The following is a 19,186-nucleotide window of genomic DNA, read 5'->3' as shown; positions in this document are numbered from 1 at the left end:
AACAGATAAAATTCTATTGTCTCCCTTGACCATAACTCAACACTCCCTTACCACAAATTAAATTTGGGGGAATTGTGGTCTTTTAGAGCCTATGGCTCTTTGAAGAAGTTGACAGGGCTCTGGTGTAAGGAGAATGAGACACAGCCACGTGCATACATATACCACAGACAAAACAACAACAACAACAACAAAAAACAAACGCACCAATAAACTTTGAGGAATCAAAACCACAAGTCAAATTCCTTCTCGGGAATTTCCTACCTCCTCATAGTATCTGCGTTCCTCCTCTTCCACCTCCTTCTGGGCCTTTTCCCACTCTTCTTTCAGCTTGTTCTGTTCCTTCTGGTATCTCTCCTGTTACAGAATTTCCACAGATGGTTCCTCAACTGACATCGCATACCCCACTGGGACATTTCCCCCCTCTAAGCCACCATACACAATACATTGCAAGACAGTTCTTCATTTTGCAACGTTCTGAGTCGAATCCATTCACGCTCTAAAAGGGGAATGGTATTTTGTGGCGCTCCAACATGTTAGGAACATAACAATCCTAACAGGGAACACTCTTTTCTGTTGTTGGTGTGTTACAGCTTTGTTCTCGAATATACGAGTAGATGTTTGCTTACGCAAAGAGAAAAGACAGACTGAAAGATTCTAAGATCTTCCTTAACTTGGCTTTTGTCCTGGGATGGTAGCTTAAACCAATGGTTTGTTTCTACTGGGCCCTTCGGAGACGAGTTTTGCCATTTCGCTAATGGAAATAATATGGCTACTGAGAGAGTTTGATAGAAGACAAAACAACAAACAAAACCTTGTAGGTTTACAAGTTGGACAATGCAGAAAGGTCCGGAGTAGATAAGATGATAACTAGCTGAGTAGCTGAATTACTCTTTGCTTGTAGCCATTCTGCCAAAATGGAATCTTCCTAGGTTTCAGTAACTTCTGAATTAACAATAGATTTTAAACAGCCATTAGAAGGCTACAACATCAGAACTGCAGCACTATTTCCAGAAATAGTACAGCACTAGTCACCACTTCTGGGGGAAAAAATTACTCTGAATGAGGATGGCTTTAAAATGTGACTGGAGTCCTTTGGACAGCTGACTACAAGACATGGATAAATGGAGGTTAAAATTCATGCTTAAAGTGAGAGCTGACACCCAGGGTGCCTTGGGAATGGTGTCTCCGACATGACAGAGGCATCACGGAAGTGTACCACACACAGTCAAATGTTTTCTAATTATTGTCAATCCTCTCTCTGTCTTTTATCCTCCTAGGGAAGGCACTGAGATTTCCTCCAGGTGCGACCTGTTATGTCATTATCTTAGGAGTAAAAGGGTTTTATTGGGATTATCTGAAGCCTGGTGTTCTTAATGCTCTAGAAAAACCATCATTGGTCAACTCATGGAGGGCTTTGAACTCCAGGTAAAAATCTTGTTATCAAACCTAATATGTTATAAAGTTTCTGAGAGGGACTTCAGGGGTCTTTCAGAATAGAGGAAACAGACTCTCAAACTTAACAAAAGCTGAAAAACAAGCAAACCTTGGGTTTCTTGGTTCTATGAGCTCATATTCCAGGTTCTCCCACCCTGAGAGGATCAGTGGAGGTGATTCAGGGAATGAAAGAGGCTGTACGTCTGTGCCACACACACACACACACACACACACACACACACACCTCGGTACACATGCGTGTACACACATGTGCACACACCAGCGTACATACATGCATACCCAATACAGACCCCTGCACACGCCAACACACTCACACAAACGCCTTGTCCCAAAGCCCACAACCCTGCAGTGTCACACTGGGTAACAATTTGGGGGGACAAAAATACATCTGTCTGCATCAGTAACCAAAGTCACCTTTCACAGTATAAACCGCCACCATGTTTGTCTTCTTACTCTGTGGACTTTCTGACTCTGACCATGTAGTTGGGGAACAGGCATCTGGTTTTCAAGGGACTAACAGATGGCCAGGGCTGGTCTGGGGTCTCCCAGTGGACCCGAAGTCCCAACAGCCCTGGGACTTTGCTGAATCTGGTTGGTATTTAGCCCTTGGCAATTGGGAAAAGCATTAAGCTTAACCGGCAGACCTAAAGCCCCATGACAATTAGTTACCTCAAACCATCCCCACTGCAGTGCTCCCAGTCCCTGGGAACTAAGCCAAGAGGGTCAGAGCAAAAAGATAAGGGGGTGGGGGGGAAGTAAAACACAGCAGTGTAAAGTCATCAAAATTAATGAGATTTAACATTTTTTTCCTTTATGAGCTTTTAGTAAAATCAGTACTATTGGGAATACAGCAGAGAGAACGTGTCTTTTTTTTTTTTTTTTTTAGATTTTTGTTTATTTATTTGACAGACAGAGATCACAAATAGGCAGAGAGGCAGGCAGAGAGAGAGGGGGAAGCAGGCTCCCTGCTGAGCAGAGAGCCCGATGCGGGGCTCGATCCCAGGACCCTGGGATCATGACCTGAGCTGAAGGCAGAGGCTTTAACCCACTGAGCCACCCAGGTGCCCCGAGAACGTGACTTTTAAAGTCTTACAGACTCGGACTTGAAATCAGGCTCAACAACTACCTGTTCGCTGTGTGACCTTGAGCAATTAAGTTAACTTCTTTGAAGCTTAGTTTCTTCAGTTGCAAAATGGTACTAATAAGCCATACTTTGAAGAGTTTTATGAGGACTGAACTGGACAGGATACGTCAAGTACCAACAAATATGCCAGTTCTTGGCACATCCAGGTACTCCGGTTAGTTTCTAGGGTTGCTAGGTTACTTTCTGAAACACTATTACTCTACAAAACTGGCTTGAAACAAGTAGCAGTTGATACATTTACTTCCAGAACTTTCCTAGAATTAAAATTTATCAGCCTTTACTCAAGGAGTGGAGCAAATATTCTACTTAAGGAACAAGACCCAGGCCAAATTTTATTTCACATGTATGCTATCAAATAGCTTTTTGGCAATCCGTCCCCACCCCACATGGATTGGAATTTTTTTTTTTAAGATTTTATTTATTTATTTGTCAGAGAGAGTGAGCACAGGCAGACAGAGAGGCAGGCAGAGGCAGAGGGAGAAGCAGGCTCCCTGCTGAGCAAGGAGCCCGATGTGGGACTCGATCCCAGGACCCTGGGATCATGACCTGAGCCGAAGGCAGCTGCTTAACCAACTGAGCCACCCAGGCGTCCCCAATGGACTGGAATTTGATTGGCAACTAAGGAGGTGACAAATGGACATGTTGGCCCCTAATACTTGGATTTTTTTTTTTTAGGATTTTATTTATTTTTTAAGATTTTTATTTATTTGAGAGAGAGAGAGATAGAGGGCATGAGTGTGTGTGTGTGGGGAGGGTGAGGGGCAGAGGGAGTGGGAGAGGGAGAAGCAGGTTTCCCACTGAGCAGGGAGCCCAATGTGGGGCTCCATCCCAGGACCTCGGGATCGTGACCTGATGGCAGATGCTTAACCACTGAGCCACCCAGGCAGGCGCCCCTGAAGATTTTATTTCTAAGTAATCTCTACACCCAGCGTGGGGCTCAAACTCATGACCCCAAGATCAAGAGTCACATGCTCTACCGACTGAGCCAGCCAGGTGACCCCTAGGATTTTTTTTTCTAAGTAAAATGCTTTTTCTTCTTTTTTTAAAAAATTTACTTTTTATTTTTAGATAAATCCAATTAGTCAACATATAGTACATCATTAGTTTCCAATGTGGAGTTCAGTAATTCATCAGTTGCATATAACGCCCAGCGCTCAACCCATCACGTGCTTTTTTTTTTCACTGTGTTCATCAGTGCAACCTCCAGCAAGGGGAATTAGACGCAGGACACTTTGTTGCACGGGCACAAAATGAACTTAGACTCACCAGCTCCTGAGAAGCATCTAATTCCATGCACTTCCTGTGCTAAAAATTTATCTAATACAACAGTCATTAAAGGAGCAGCATCTAATAGAAAACAACAACAAAGCGGTGACCCCAGTCCTACCTGAAGCAAACGTTCCTGCTCCTGTTGCCATTTTTCCTGTCGCCGGCGCTCCTCTTCTGGGTCCCATGCCCAGAACTTAAACTGCTTAGAAAATAAAACTGTGATCAGAGCTAAGCCAAGTCCTCAAGGCCAGGCCGGGGCAAGGGACACAGTCCGCTCACAGACCGGCACTAGACGGACAAGCAGAAGCAGAAGTCCTCACATACTGAATGACCCTCTTTGTCAACGAAAACTACTCTTTCATCCTCATCCCTCCTTGGTTGACTTCCAAGAGGCCCGTATGATGCTGTGACCCTTTTTGGAGCTAATGAAAACATGGACGTAATTAGCCCCCGGCACGGGAAGGCTTTGGCTTCCCTCTCTTTCAGAAGCGATTTCTTAAACGTATTCACGCTTCTGAGCCTGAGACCCTCGTTCTGCATAGGGATCCTGGTCCCAGCACAGGGGGACGCTGCTTTCAGCAGAGCGGACTTTTGTGAGAAGCGGTGTTTGCCGCACTATGGGACTAAGCATTCATACCGCTACTGCGTTTCTCCATCAGGTTAGTTCAAGGGCTGATGCTCACCAGCATCACCTGTGATCCAGGAATGAGTGAGTCTCTGCCCTGGGGTCCACGAAACCAACATTCAAACCCAAAGGCTTTTTGTGGGGTTTTTTGTTTGTTTGTTTGTTTCTTTGTAAAAAGGTCTTTGTGAGTTTGGCACCAAGTGAGTTAACAGGAATGAGAGAAGGATGCGTGAACCAAAGTGCGCCCCCACAATACAGAATACAGGAAGCAGAGCCGGGGAGAGAAATCACAGCTGGTCTCTGGGAAACCTCCTAAAGGGGTGGGGGCTGCGGTATTTGAACTTGGCCTCTCCCCACCAAGGCAAACCACATTCCCCGGAACTGAGCTGCTTCTCTTCCCTCTGTTCTGATGGGCGTGGTTTGGGGAGGCACTTAGAACTGCCTGCCTGGGAATTCTGAGAAAAGCAGCAAGATGAGGGGGGGAGGCCTGAGGGAGAAGGGGGGCAGTCTGGGGCAGGATGGGGAGCAGACAGGATCTATCTACCTGGGGTGCCTGAGAAGCTGGACAGGGCCAGTCCTGTCCAAGGCTTAGATGGGTCTAGTTACTGCCCAAGACACCTGGGCCAGCTCACCTTGGGCCCTGCCCTGCCCCCAGCAGATCGATGCTACCATCTGGGTGCCCGAAGGCTGGGCTGGCCCAGGGAAGTGTCTCCAGGCTGAGAACGCAGGCCAGACCATGGGCGTTGCTCGATTTATAACAATATAAAGAGTGATAACTTTAATGTATTTACACGTACCCCACTGATGCTCTTGCTATAGTGCCTGCAGTTAGGGTGATGCCCACAAAAAGTCAAGGCAAGGTGGGCCAACAGGGTAGGGAAATGTATTTCTTGTACCCCACTCTTGGGACTCGTACCGCACATGAGCAGACTAAAGGCTCTGACATGTTATGTAGGAGAAAAGCTATTTAATTGTATATAATTCAAAACTTTCCAAGTTTCCTTGGATGACCATAAGATGTCATCCAAATGGGATTCCAGATAACAAATCTGGAGTTAATGGTGTTGGAGGTTGGCTCCACTTGGCATTTTCCTAAAACTTGGAAGCACTTTCAATGTTCAGCACCTCTCTCAAGGGCATGACCCTTCTTTGTCTTCTTGGGAAAAAGGATGTGGTCATGCGAATAAAGCCATAGGGAGTCCAGGAGGAAAGCAAGAGCGACAATTAGGAATTATTTAATTTTAAGATTTCACTAGGCAGCACAGAAGAAAATAGGGAATATTTGTTTAAAAGAAGAACTGTGAGCATTTGCAGGAGGAGAAAAAAGACTTTCTTTTGTGATACACAAAAGAAAGAAAATCGGTCACGTTCCTTCCTTTGGTGACTACTTGCTGAGGACCTGCTAGGGGCCAGGGAGGGATACCAGCTGGTCAAGGGTCGCCGCGTTGTGGAGCTTACAACTGAGTGTGGTGGGAGACAGCAGGCGAGAGGGAGTGACAGCCTGGGTCTTCCAGAGAGTTCCAGAGCCAACACTACACCATGTACAAGCATTGTCCTCAGTTTAAAAAAATGATTTTGAACGCCTAGATAAATTGCCTGTTTTAATACTAATTCCGATTGTCACCTTCATTAGATTTTTACTTTCCCGACTCACTTACCGTTTTGTTTCTAAGCATGATCACAACTCTGCATAATGATAATCTGTGTCTTTCTTCAAATTTCACCTGACAGCGTTACACATGCCTTTTAATTATTCTTTTATAATCACTTTGAGCCTGTTTTTGATTGGACCCGCTTTCAGCAAATCAAATACTTTATAAATTAAAATCACACTCAATGCATCATCTTATTCCTTAAGATGAGCTACTTACAGGTGTAGTTACAGGTGACTTTTCACTGCCTGGAGAATCCACTGCACAGAGAGAAAAAAAGAAAGAAAAAAGATCGCAACGTGAGCAGCTTCTAACAGTATTCTTCGCTGGTCCTCTGAGTGGAATGTGGTTCCTATGTCAGTCTGAGATCATATATAAATATATTTTTTGTAAGCCAAGAGCATTAGAAAATCATAATAAAGCAGACGCTTGAAGCAATTTGTACCCATCACCGAAAGGAGTTATGACGAGTGTAGTATGATTGATCACATCAATTAGCACCAGAGACTAGACTACAGGAAGCAAAAACTGTAGGTGCTGGTGTTTAATGTCCCCTGCATTCCCTTCCCGCTTGCTAACCCGGTTCCTTCACCGTCTGACATGGAGAATTATCACACAGAGAGAGGCTAGACATCATCCAGGAAGTAAAGAGAGGGACACAGTTAACAAGAGAACCATTACCAATTCCTGGTAAATGCTTCTAACCTTTCTTTAAAAAGAGAAGAGGACAAAAAATGATTTTGAATGCCTATTTTTTTTAAAAAAAAGAGCTGAATATTATTTCCTTAGATTTTTAGAATCAAAGAAAAATTCTACAAATTTCCTTCCAAAAATTTCTATGAATTTCCTTCCAATTTTAGTAGAAGCAGAGTGGTTATCAGAGAACGAGCTCTTTGCTAACTGTGTGTCAGAAGTAAGCATTGTTTCTCTGCAGTCAGAAATGAGGAAAAATACCAGACATTATTGGCTGCCCCCAACATGGATTTTTGCACAGAGGAAATACAGCTCCCCAGGACGCATTTTACCTGACTGGGAGAAAAACTGGGAACGTCGCCAAGAGTTCTGAACTCTCAGCGGGATGCTGGCAGGGCCAGGGGACTCTAGATCAGATGGCAGAACAGAACAAACAGAAAACCGTAAGAACAGGGGTGAGGACCGAGCGGAACCAGACTCTCAAGGACTACAGGAGGTCTGGTGGTAGTTGATAGAAGAACTGAGAAGGAGTGGATCTGAAAGTACAATACATCTCAATAAAACACGTTCAAAACCCAAAGACATGGGCAAGAGCCAGCAGACACGGAACAGTTCAAGCTGTGGCTTGTCTCCCTTGGTGTTAGGCGCTATTTTATAGGTTCATACTGAATGGAACTGTTAACATGTTAAATCTCAAATGACAGGATAACATGTTCTGCAAGGGCAAAATGCACAGTTTACATTGCTTTTGGAGAACACCAGGAAAGTATAAAAGACAGCGGGGATGAGTTCCATGATTATTGGATGCATCAATGTTGATCTGTAACTCAGCGGCATTGGACAGACACAAGTTCACGGTAAGCATTTGCATCCCTAAACTGGGTTCTGTGCACTTGGATGTCATTCTCAGGGTGGATAAAGACAGCGGTTTTTAGAGTGAGCACATACTTTCCAGAAACACCAATATATCTTTGAACTGTTGGGAGACAGTGGAGAAAAGAAAAATTGTCACCTTCAAATGTATTTTATGAATGTTTTCAGAGTATTTAAAGACTGTGTGTGTTTAAGGGAAATCTGTGAAATATATGGGCTCCCCACCAGATCTTCAGTAGCTGGTATAATCAGTCTATAAACAGACATGTTTATAAACATGGGGGAGATGCCATTGTCTAGAGAAGAGAATATCAGGTATGGCTCCAGGATTCCTGATCCCAACCTACAGCTTCTTTGGACTTGATGTGTGACCACAGACCAGTCACTTACAGGTCCACGGACCTCTTCCAGTTGAAGTACAGTTGGCATACAAGGTTACATTCATTTCAGGTGCACAACATAGCGACTTGACAACTCTGTGCGGTACGTTGTAGCACGGACACACACCACAAGTGTGGCGGCCCTCTGTCACCACACAGCACTAGCGCCAACACCAGTGACTCCTTCCTGCGCTGGGTCTTTCTTGCCCATTCCCATGACTCATTCATTCCGTACCCAGAACCCTGGACTTCCCATTCCCACGGAATTTGTATATCTGGGCAAAGTCCTATACTTCCCCCCTCCTCTCCCAATTAAAGACAAATTATGTCTTCTAAGTTTACATTTACTGGAGGCCTTCTGCTTCTTGAGGATAGGAACTTAGTTGCTCCAAACAAGTCTTATTGTTATTTTCCTATCTCTTGATGGTGTCTTTGCTGTGCAGTTTAAACACCTACTTTATGTCTGTGGTTTGCCTGGTCCCTGGCCCTGCAGCATCAGCATCACCTTTGGGAACTTGTTAAAAATGTAAATCCTCTGGCCCCCACCCAGACCTCCCCAGACACTGGAGGAGCGGAGCCCAGAGACCTGTGTGTCAACCAGCCCTGCGGAGAACTCTGGCTCACACTCCTATTTGCAAATGACCGCTTAGAGCCATATCTCTGCAACACACACCCTTGTTCTAAGAAAAGCATTTGAGAATAGCCCCTTACGGCCTGGCGTCTGGCTCTGTAACTCTACTCCTACTGCTACTCCTCTGAAACTGCCAGATTGTATTATTAGTGCTGATTCTGGGTCAGGTGTGGAGCTAAACCCTCTTTTTGGTTGATCCCATTTCATTCTTCCAAGACCCCTATGAGGTTGGTAGTTCTGTGATCTCCCTTCGACAGTTCACAGGGGATGATTAGAGATTAGGAGAACTTGGTGGGGAGGATCACATGGCTAAGAACCACACAGGCAAGAATTCAAACCTGGGCATTCTGTCTCCAGAACCTGCAGCTGTCGTTCCGGCTCCCCCGACCCAGACGAGAGCACAGAACAGGTGCACGCCAAATATAATTCTCTCCTGAAGTCTAAACTTCGAGACGCTCCAGTGCTACCAAATTTTATTTTTTTGTCACTCCACTTTGATAAAGCACAATGGAAAGTCCCTTCGTTGACAGCACATTTTATAAAATCAAAATGTAACGGGACGGCAAAACGTGTGAGACAACAAAACTAATTAAGATGGCTTAAAATACCTACTTCCTCTCTGTGTTACTTATCCACACAATTAAAAAGTGGGAGAAATGGGGCAGGATTAAACTCTATCTAAATATGGTCAATTGCTGACCCAGTTACGAGATTTCATTTTTGTCAATTCCCTTCAGGACAGTAGGGCTGACAAATTTAAAACAAATGCTTTGAAGACAGTATTGAACTTGTTCCCACAATTAGAAACAAATGATCATCAGTATATGTACTAATTAATTCTCTCCCAAGCATTTCCTGTTACTCAAACAGAGTGCACCTTCTCTCCCAGCCATCAACTAAAGCTAATGGAAGTCAACCCAGATTCTGCCAACGGCGGCCCCAAATGGCTGCCCATCCTTGAAAAAAGGAAAGTAAAATAAATCCCCAGCCACAATGACCCTGTACCATCTTCTCTTTGCTGGAACTGATAAATCTATAAAATGTACTGGAAAGAGTACATTAAAAAAAAGACAAACAAAAACCTCACAGTTCTTGCCTCAACTCTAGCCATTTTCACATCTGTAGAGAGAACTCAGACCAGGAGGTCCCCATGGTCTATCTGTTTTGAAGAATAATCATGGAATTCTCAGGACACTCCCCGACCCCGTTTCTTTCTGGTGTTTGTGGGCACCTGAGTGTCTCATGAGGATAAAGGTATTCAAGTAGGACTCTTAAAGAGTAAAGGGTTGAATTCACAACCTATACATGGCCTAAGGGGTTCCTGGGGAATTTGCGGAACATATTTAATCTATGACTGTGAATGATTTCTCAGTAATCATCATACATACCCAGGAATTATGAGGTAATAAAATCTGATTTTCTTCTAAAAAGTCAAATTATCAGATTCAATGGCTATTTTATAAAGATGGGATCATTAACAATTAATGAAGTTGATATAATATTAGGATGATATACTTTTTATTGAAGTTATTTTTTTAGTTTGTAATTTTTTTTGACAGTTTGGAGTCAATAAAATTATTTTAAGGTATCAAACACTTACAGAGGCCCTGTCGTGCCTCTGGCGTTCTGCTCACAAAATGCTTTTGGCCGGTGGGTTCCTGACTGGGGCAAATAAAGAATGCAACCCCCCGATTTCCATTCTGAAGTGACTTAATTCAGCCACCACGGCCTCTTGCAAGCACCATGGCTAATGGGATGTTAACATAAAGGAAGTAATCTTCCTTTAAAATAAAGGATATTTCAGTTGGTTTGTCTCCTTCTCTAATTTTGTCTTATTTTTCCCTACGATCCACTGTTTTGTGTCTTAAATTCCACATACGAGTGAAAGAATCACTAAATTCTACCTCTGAAACTAGTAATATACTGTATGTTAATTCTTGAATTTAAATTAAACAAAATAAAATAAAGACTATTTTACTATAGATGAGCTCAACAGAACACATGGCACTTAAATAAAACATTTCTTTCTTTTTACCTTGAGAACAGAGATTTGGCAAGTGTAATTGGTTGGTTTCAGACATTTTGTCCAGAAATGGATACGTCAGGGTTGCTTCTGGTTCTGGTGATTTGGGCTTTGCCACCTGGATCACGGGCAAACAGGCAGAAGCGTTACAAATATTGTCCATTAAAAAATGCACAGGTGAAATAAAATTTAAGGACTCATGGCTATTCCAGAAGTCAGTAAACCAAACATCCGACTTTTAAACGGAAATGTTCACCCTTTCCCCAAAACCCCTTTGTGCTTTCTACATTAATATAGAGGCAGATTTTTTTCAGAGAAATCAAACTGGAGCATAAAAATATGATGATCACTGTTTTCCAAACCCAGAAGATACTATTCCATCATTGGGACTGTAAATCACTCTGTCTCATTTTCTGATTGATCAATCACATATTCTCTTCCTGATACTACATAATATAGTATTTTGTAATGTTAGGCAGTGAGATGTTCCACAAAAAAGAAAGAAAAAAATCTTATTATGTAAGTGCTGAATATGGAAATAATATCACTTTCTAATGGACATTATTCTTGAGACACTACAGAGCCCTCCCACAAACCTATATGAAGCACATTAAAAACAAAGAAGTATCATTATAAATAACTGTGATCAACTAGTGTCATAGCAATGATGCCATTATGAGATTTTTGAGGCATGTTAGACCACTTGTCCTTATGGTAAATAGTTCCAAAATTACAGGCTTTAAAAATTCTTATGTTTGCTTTGTAGAAATAGATTTTTTTTCTTGCTGTTTAGTTTTATTTTGTTTTCCCCCAGTCTGGCCTTTGGTAAAAGTACCCTCCTTCTGATTCGTTGCTTCCAATCAACTGATTCCAGATTACTAAACTGATGTTTAAAATCAGTCAGTAGATTCTGAGCAAAGATCTGAAGGAGGGGCCTGGTTGTATCAGTTTATGTCTTTTCAGCTGCTTACAGGGATTTCTCAGATTCACTCTGGCTGGTGGCTCTGCTCCCAATAGACTAATTTGATAGTCAACAAGGCAATTGAAGCCGTAGAGTGCTTGTTTCACCATAAGCTGATCTGTGATTTGGTTCTCAGGATGATTTAATGTCTATAATTTCTTCTTGGTAAAATTTTATTTTTCTTTATGAATAATACATTCAACCCTAATGGAATCCTGAAGAAAACAGAGTTAATCGCTTCATTGCGCATTACAGAGGTCAACCAGATGGCCATATGAACTTCAATGTTAAACATGCAGCAAAAGCTAAAGCTTAGGTGGCACCTGGGTGGCTCAGTGGGTTAAAGCCTCTGCCTTCAGCTCAGGTCATGATCCCAGGGTCCTGGGATCGAGCCCCACATCCGGCTCTCTGCTCAGCAGGGGGCCTCCTTCCCTTCCTCTCTCTCTGCCTGCCTCTCTGCCTACTTGTGATCTCTGTCTATCAAATTAATAAATAAAATCTTTAAAAAATAAAAAAGCTAAAGCTTAGATTTACTAAAGTTGACAACCTCCAAATTTTAACCCCATACTATTTCCTCCTTTGTTGAGTCTGGCAAAAAAAGTTTCGGTAATGCTCAGTTGTAAATGAATGTTAATAGCAGAAATGCTCAAAACCACCATTATGTAAAAAGGTCAGCCTGTGAGCATGGGCACTTTGTCTGACAAAGGGAACACTCGCAAGTGAAGTCGGAAAACACAATCTGTTGCAATAGTGATCACCTTTTTCTCTCTTTTCCTAAGAGCTAACTCCACAGTAGGGAAAAGGGAGGGCAGGGATTCATCTGGTGTAAGAAAAGTACTGGATTCCAAGACCATTAGTTCACTTGCCAACCAACTAGTAGAGATGCTTAACTGCAGTCCACAGAAGAGAATTTAGGGGGTATATATTTGATATCACTGGATACTAAGGAAAACATGGTAATCTTGGGTATTTTATGCTTTAAAGATCCTATCTTTAGAATACTATTTACCAGATGCCAAAAGGTCCATACACACACAAAGTTAAGAATCCCTGAAAATAACTTTTTCCATAGTATGGTAGACATGACACTGGTGGCCCAAAGACAGACCACACGGATGAGATACCCAGATGAATACTCTTTAGTTATTGTGTTTACTTTGTTTCATTTAAAAAAAAAATACTCTCGGGGCGCCTGGGTGGCTCAGTGGCTTAAGCCTCTGCCTTCGGCTCAGGTCATGATCCCAGCGTCCTGGGATCAAGCCCCGCATCGGGCTCTCTGCTCAGCAGGGAGCCTACTTCACCCACTCTCTCTTTGCCTGCCTCTCTGTCTACCTGTGGTCTCTGTCTGTCAAATAAATAAATAAAACCTTTAAAAAAAAAATACTCTCTAGCAATGATACACTTCTCCTTTCAGTTTAGATTTAAGTGGGGGGGGGGAGTCCATTTGGAAGAATGATACATAAACAATGTTTACAAGTGTAATGTGGATAACGCACAAATCTCCAAAGGTGGGAAATCCTGCCTGTCCCCAATGTCTTCCTACAGTTTATTTCCTCCTTTCAGACATCTAGACCGTTCTTTCATCCTGTACGTATAAAAGTGGGGAATAACTAGAGTCTGAAATCCAACAAGGGCATTATAGCAATAGGCATTCTCGAGGCTCTACAAGGACAAGAGCACGGTCAGCTTCTTAAGGTCAGGGGCTAGGCATTCACTGTTGAACATCAAGCATCTGGTATGGTGCTGGGCTCCTAGTAAGTGCACAGTCAATACTGACAAAGTAAATGATAGATGAACTGGAACTAGATAGACAGGGTCATATTTTCACTCTAAAGTGACAGCCCAACTTAGGGTGAATTTTTAAAGTTGGAATAACACCACATAGAGTAAGCCAGTGTGCCAGTCCATGGTTCTCCAGCTTGGTAGCCTACCAGAATCACCTGGGGAGGCTTTGAAAAATACAGATGCCTGGGCCCTGCCTCCCCCAAGTGATTCTGATTTATTTGCTATGCAGCATGCTTGGTGTTTCTAAATTCTAAAAGGCAACCAAGGTTGAGAGTGACTGGCATAAAAGATGAAGACTTTTAGATTGTGCCTGAAAAAAAAAACCACCAAATTAATACGAATGAGATGAGACTCCAAGCAAGGAAGAAATTTAATAAAAACAAGACATTAAAACTCATTATATCAGAATAATAATTTTCTAGTTTCCCTGTTATGCAGGTCCGGAGGCATCAGAAGCACCATTGTTATAAAACAGGTAAATATTGGAAAGAGAATGTTTCGTAAGCACAAATAAGCAACTTCATGCACAGGAAACTAACACCTAACCATAAAGCTTTAGAACTTATATTCCATTTTTCTTTAAATGTATATAATCCTGTATAATTAAAAAATTATTTAAAATAAAATTTAAAAGCTATTGAATGGATACATACTTATCAGTATATATCAATGGTTACTCATAGAGGTAGGTTTCAGTGACTTTTTCTCTCTGTTGCTCTATTTCTATTTTTTTAAATTTATATATTATTTTTTATATGTTTGCATATACTACTTGATAGAGTTGTTACATTTGTATGCACATTACTATAAGTTACAAAAATGTATAGCTACGGACTGTCTGTGGCCTCCCAAAATTCGTACGCTGAAACCCTAACCCTCGAGATGGTGGTATAAGGACATGGTGCCTTTCGTAGGTGATTCATGCACTTATAAGAGACTCAAGAGACCTCCCTCACCCCACCCACCAAGTGAGGCTACCACAAGACAGAGATCTGTGACCCAGGAAGTGGATTCTCACCAGACACCTTGACCTTGGACTTCCAGCCTCCAGAGCTGTGAGAAATAGACTTCCAGTGTTTACAAGCCACCCAGGCCATGAGGGTCTGCTGGAGCACCCCATGGGACCTGATGCACACATCTCTCTATACGCATTTGCATTGTTTTATAAGGGACATAGTATATTTGTATTCATAAAAAAAAATACAGATTGAAGACAGGCACAGCTTTGGAAAGAAATTAAATCTTCATTATGAACAAGCGCCACGTACAACCGCTCACGTCATAAACCAGCTACCTCGTGAAGCCACGCTCGCTGACTTTGGATTTAACTGCTTTAGACCACCGTGTACTTTACCTTTTGTGACAGCACCAACTCCACCTTTCCACTCATCTCATCTTCCACTTTCTTCTGGTCTTTTTCTTCTGGCACATCGTTCTTCAGCTGGGCGCTGGAGGAAAACTCCACAAAGGGCACGGTCGGGCTGGATCGGGTCACGGTTGTTGTAAAATGCTGCGGCTCTGAAAATGGAGTTATGTTCAGAAACATAAAGAAGAAAAACAGAACCATGTAAGGGACCATTTTTCCTGCCATGCCACGAAGTCCACTGAGCACGTCTCCTGCCCTCGGCCATAAGAAGGTGGACTGCAGTGCAATGAGAGGTGGTAAAGAGCCTGAGATGCCAGAATTTTCTAGGCTCTTTCAAGACATGAAAAAAAGAAACCACACAACACAAAACACATCAAGGGGCCCCACTAGGGGAAATTTAAATTCTTAATAGGAGTCGCAGAATCAACAAAATGTTGACACAAAATATTACGGTAGGTGGGTTGAGTAGGAGAACACTGAAAGACAGTTTCTCTCCAAAGGGCTGAGTGGCAGCCCGAGTCTTTCTTTCATATTTCAATGCTCCTTTTAAACAGTACATTTTCATAATTGGAATGTGATAAGGATCGCGGGGCACGTATAATGCAATGAAAATCAAGTGTTCTCTGATATATAAGGAAGAATTAGGTATAGTCTAGAGTGAGGGTGCGTATCAAAATGTGGAGGTGCACTCTAGTTTGAAAAAGCGTATGCTAAAATTTTTAGTAATGCTATTTAGTTTATTTTAAAAATTTAAAAATTCATTTTAAAATAAAAATTTATTTTAAATTATTTTAAAATAATTTGGTATTTAGAAGAAGGTAAGAGCGTTTTAGGCTTGCCAAGAGAAGAAATGTGTTAAAAGCACTGAGAAACATTACTTAAGGGAACAGTGGGTCTCTATTCATACTCACCATCCATATGGGGGGCATTACTTAATTCTTTTAAACTATTCACCAGCTTTTTCATTTTAGCGTCTATTTTGTGATATATTTTTGATTTATATCTTTATTATCTGATGATGTTCTGTGTGTTAAAATAGGACCCTCAGTTTTCAGCATCATTTGTTTGGGGGAAATATAAACTATTTTTTTTTAAAGATTTTATTTATTTATTTGACAGAGAGAGAGAGATCACAAGTAGGCAGAGAGGCAGGCAGAGAGAGGGGAGAAAGGCTCCCTGCTGAGCAGAGAGCCTGATGCGGGGCTCGATCCCAGGACCCTGAGACCATGACCTGAGCCAAAGGCAGAGGCTTTACCCACTGAGCCACCCAGGCGCCCCAACCTTTTTTTTAAAAAGGTATTTTTTAATTTATTTGACAGAGAGAGAGAGAGAGGTCACAAGTAGGCAGAGAGGCAGGCAGAGAGAGGGGGAAGCAGGCTCCCTGCTGCGCAGAGAGCCCAATGCGGGGCTCGATCCCAGGACCCTGCGATCATGACCCGAGCCGAAGGCAGAGGCTTTAACCCACTGAGCCATCCAGGTGCCCCAAAATATAACCTTTTTGATGATGGAAAGTACTTTAAAAAAAACAAAAAATACCACAGTAGTCAAAAGGATGGGCTCCTGTTTCTACAGAAAGATAAATGACATGATTTCCCCAGGAAGCCTCTAGGTGGCAGCACAATCACACCAGTTATGGAGCCTTGCTTTACTATCTATGGCTCAGTGGGAGAAATTCTTGACTGTTCCCATTGTATCTTAACAGTTACCATGATCTACCTTAAAACCAGTTTGTCAGGGAACAAACCTGATGGGGCAAGTTCCGTATTCCCTTTCTGTGGTTTTTCGCCATCATTTACATCCTCTTGACTGTTCTGTTCAGTTTCCTCAGTGGCTGCCTGAAAAGACAAAGATTTTTTTTTCCCTTTTGAATAAATTATCTCTTTGAAAGTTCTAAAAGGTAAAAGATTTCTTTCTGTCTTTCTTTTTGAACAGTAATTTTTAGGCCAAGGAGGTAAGGTGCCTATATGGATTCATACTTCTTCCATTTCCTAGGTAGCCTTCCGGTGAAAGGCTGGATTGGCTGGAAGGAGCTAGTCTGGGAAGGAGAAGAGGGGCCACATGAGGTCACATGAACCCACTGCCTCCCAGCCTCCTCTGACCACCTCAGACACACATCCCACTTTTCCTCTCCCATCACCACTGAATTTTCAAAATCATAGTGGCCACCTACTTGCCCCCAAATGCCTTTGGAGTTGGCTTAGGGTCATATCACTAATTTAAAAAAAAAAAAAAGTAAGGTTACAATTAACCTTTCAGTAGCTTGTCTTCAGCACCGATGCCTCTGACTCCTGGCACTGTGGATTTCATTCTTGATGTTTGCTTTCTCTCTGGGCTCTCAAGAACTCTATTACCTGATTTCTCACTCTCCCTCTCTCTCTCTACTAAACTTCAACTATTTTCCATCACCTGTGCTGAATGACCCTCAAATGTATCAATTATTTTCATGCATTCATCATTACATTCTCTACCCATTTATGAAGTGTACTTTCATCTCCAGCCCAAGCGTCCATCAAAGCTTCAGTCTGGCACATTGGTGTCATGGTAAACATGCTAAAAGTTACCTTCAAATAAGCCCCTCTTCCAAATCTCATAGTTTCTATTTATGATGTTAATTCCCCCCAGTGCACAAATTAAACTCTGAAGAGTTTCCTGACTCGTATCTCATGAGTGCCCATCATTTGCCAAGTCCTGGTCCTAACATAATAGTTTTTATTTTATTTTATTTTATTTATTTGACAAAGAGAGACACAGTGAGAGGGAACACAAGCAGGCGGAGTGGGAGAGGGAGAAGCAGGCTTCCCGCCGAGCAGGGAGCCCGATGTGCGGCTCGATCCCAGGACGCTGGGATCATGACCTGAGCCCAGGCAGACACTTAATGACTGAGCCACCCCATCGTCCCAGTAGTTTTCATATCCATCTCTTCCTTTCTGTTTCTATAAGGTCGGGCCTGAGTTGATCCTTGACTTCCATGTTCTTCCACTAGGGGTCTCTCTGATTTGGATCTTGCTACTGAATCCACTTGGCACGTCACCATGATAGTCATCTCTTTCAATAACACCTCAGTTCATCACTTTTTTTTTTAAGAGTCTACCTATTTATTTGACAGACAGTGATCGTAAGTAGACAGAGAGGCAGGCAGAGAAGAGGAAGCAGGCTCCCTGCTGAGCAGACAGCCCAATGTGGGGCTTGATCCCAGGATCCTGGGATCATGACCTGAGCCGAAGGCAGAGGCTTTAACCCACTGAGCCACCCAGGTGCCCCTCAGTTCATCACTTTTAAGCCTATGTTCCTCTCTTTCAGAAGTACTTCCATTTATCTGTTTTACGCTTCATTAAATTTATAACATTAAAAAAATTTGAAACAACCTGAATGTCCAACAATTGGAGAATGGTTGAATGAATTATGGTATATCCATAGAAGGAAATATTATGCAGTCATAAACTATATCATGGTATTAAACAATAAGTGATATGTGAAAAGACTTACTATCTAATGTTAAGTAAAAAAATGTAAACTCTATATCCAGGTTGATGTCTACATATGTAAGACTTTGTATATGCTATGTTTATACACAAATATACCTGCTAATACATATATAAAAATGTCTATAAAATATAGGATATATACTAACATGTTAATAGTGATTATTTTTAATGTTCTTAAATTTTGGAGGACTGCTTCTTTATAAATATTTTTTCTGTATTCCAAATGTTCCCCGATAATGCATTGCTTTCTGATTCAGAAAACAAAATCAATGTAATTTTACATTATCTTTAGTTGAGAGCCAATTGATTCCAGAGTAATTCCAAGATTCTCCCACTAATATTATAGTAGTTGCTTGATAAAAGTAATGGGAAGGGTGATAAAATACTGGCTAGAATATACTTCAACAACCAAAGAGAACAAATTAATGACTACTATTTTTTTTAATAATAGTGTCTTAATTATAAAGGGCTAAAGTTGAATTTTTAAAATATGTATGAAATATTCAATACATCTTAAATGGTTTTAAGATAAATATTAAAATTGGTTTCAGCAAAGGCATTATTAAATACATTATAAAATATCCCCACAGGTTCTCAAAAAGCTATGAATTTATTGGTGTCTTAAAAGTTCATGTATTTTACTCATAAATCAAAATTTGTGTTTCAATTAATCAAAATGAAAACTCTTTCTAGTTAACGCATTGGTGGAAACTGTTATCGAATTCTGTAAAAACAAAGAAATGTGGAGCATAAGGAATAACACAGAGGACATTAGGAGAAGGAAAGGAAAAGTGAATTGGGGGAAATTGGAGGGGGAGATGAAGCATGAGAGACTGTGGACTCT

The 19,186-nt window shown here is 41.8% G+C and overlaps 1 protein-coding gene across 1 annotated transcript in view; it reads right to left on the bottom strand.

Annotated features, from left to right (window-relative positions):
• Positions 1–19,186, bottom strand: part of LIMCH1 (LIM and calponin homology domains 1) — a 326,880-nt gene that overhangs the window by 18,817 nt on the left and 288,877 nt on the right. Inside the window, exons 21-27 of the mRNA XM_080797210.1 lie at positions 16,602–16,692; positions 14,846–15,009; positions 10,758–10,863; positions 7,171–7,245; positions 6,365–6,405; positions 3,987–4,067; positions 262–354 (exon numbers count right to left, since the gene is read on the bottom strand). Of these exons, the coding sequence (XP_080653336.1) occupies positions 262–354; positions 3,987–4,067; positions 6,365–6,405; positions 7,171–7,245; positions 10,758–10,863; positions 14,846–15,009; positions 16,602–16,692 (651 nt within the window). The remainder of the gene's footprint in view (positions 1–261; positions 355–3,986; positions 4,068–6,364; positions 6,406–7,170; positions 7,246–10,757; positions 10,864–14,845; positions 15,010–16,601; positions 16,693–19,186) is intronic.

The sequence above is a fragment of the Martes martes genome (genome assembly GCF_963455335.1).
Source record: "Martes martes genome assembly, chromosome: 2".
Taxonomy (NCBI): Eukaryota; Metazoa; Chordata; class Mammalia; order Carnivora; family Mustelidae; genus Martes; species Martes martes.
This window is presented reverse-complemented; position numbering and strand designations above follow the sequence as displayed.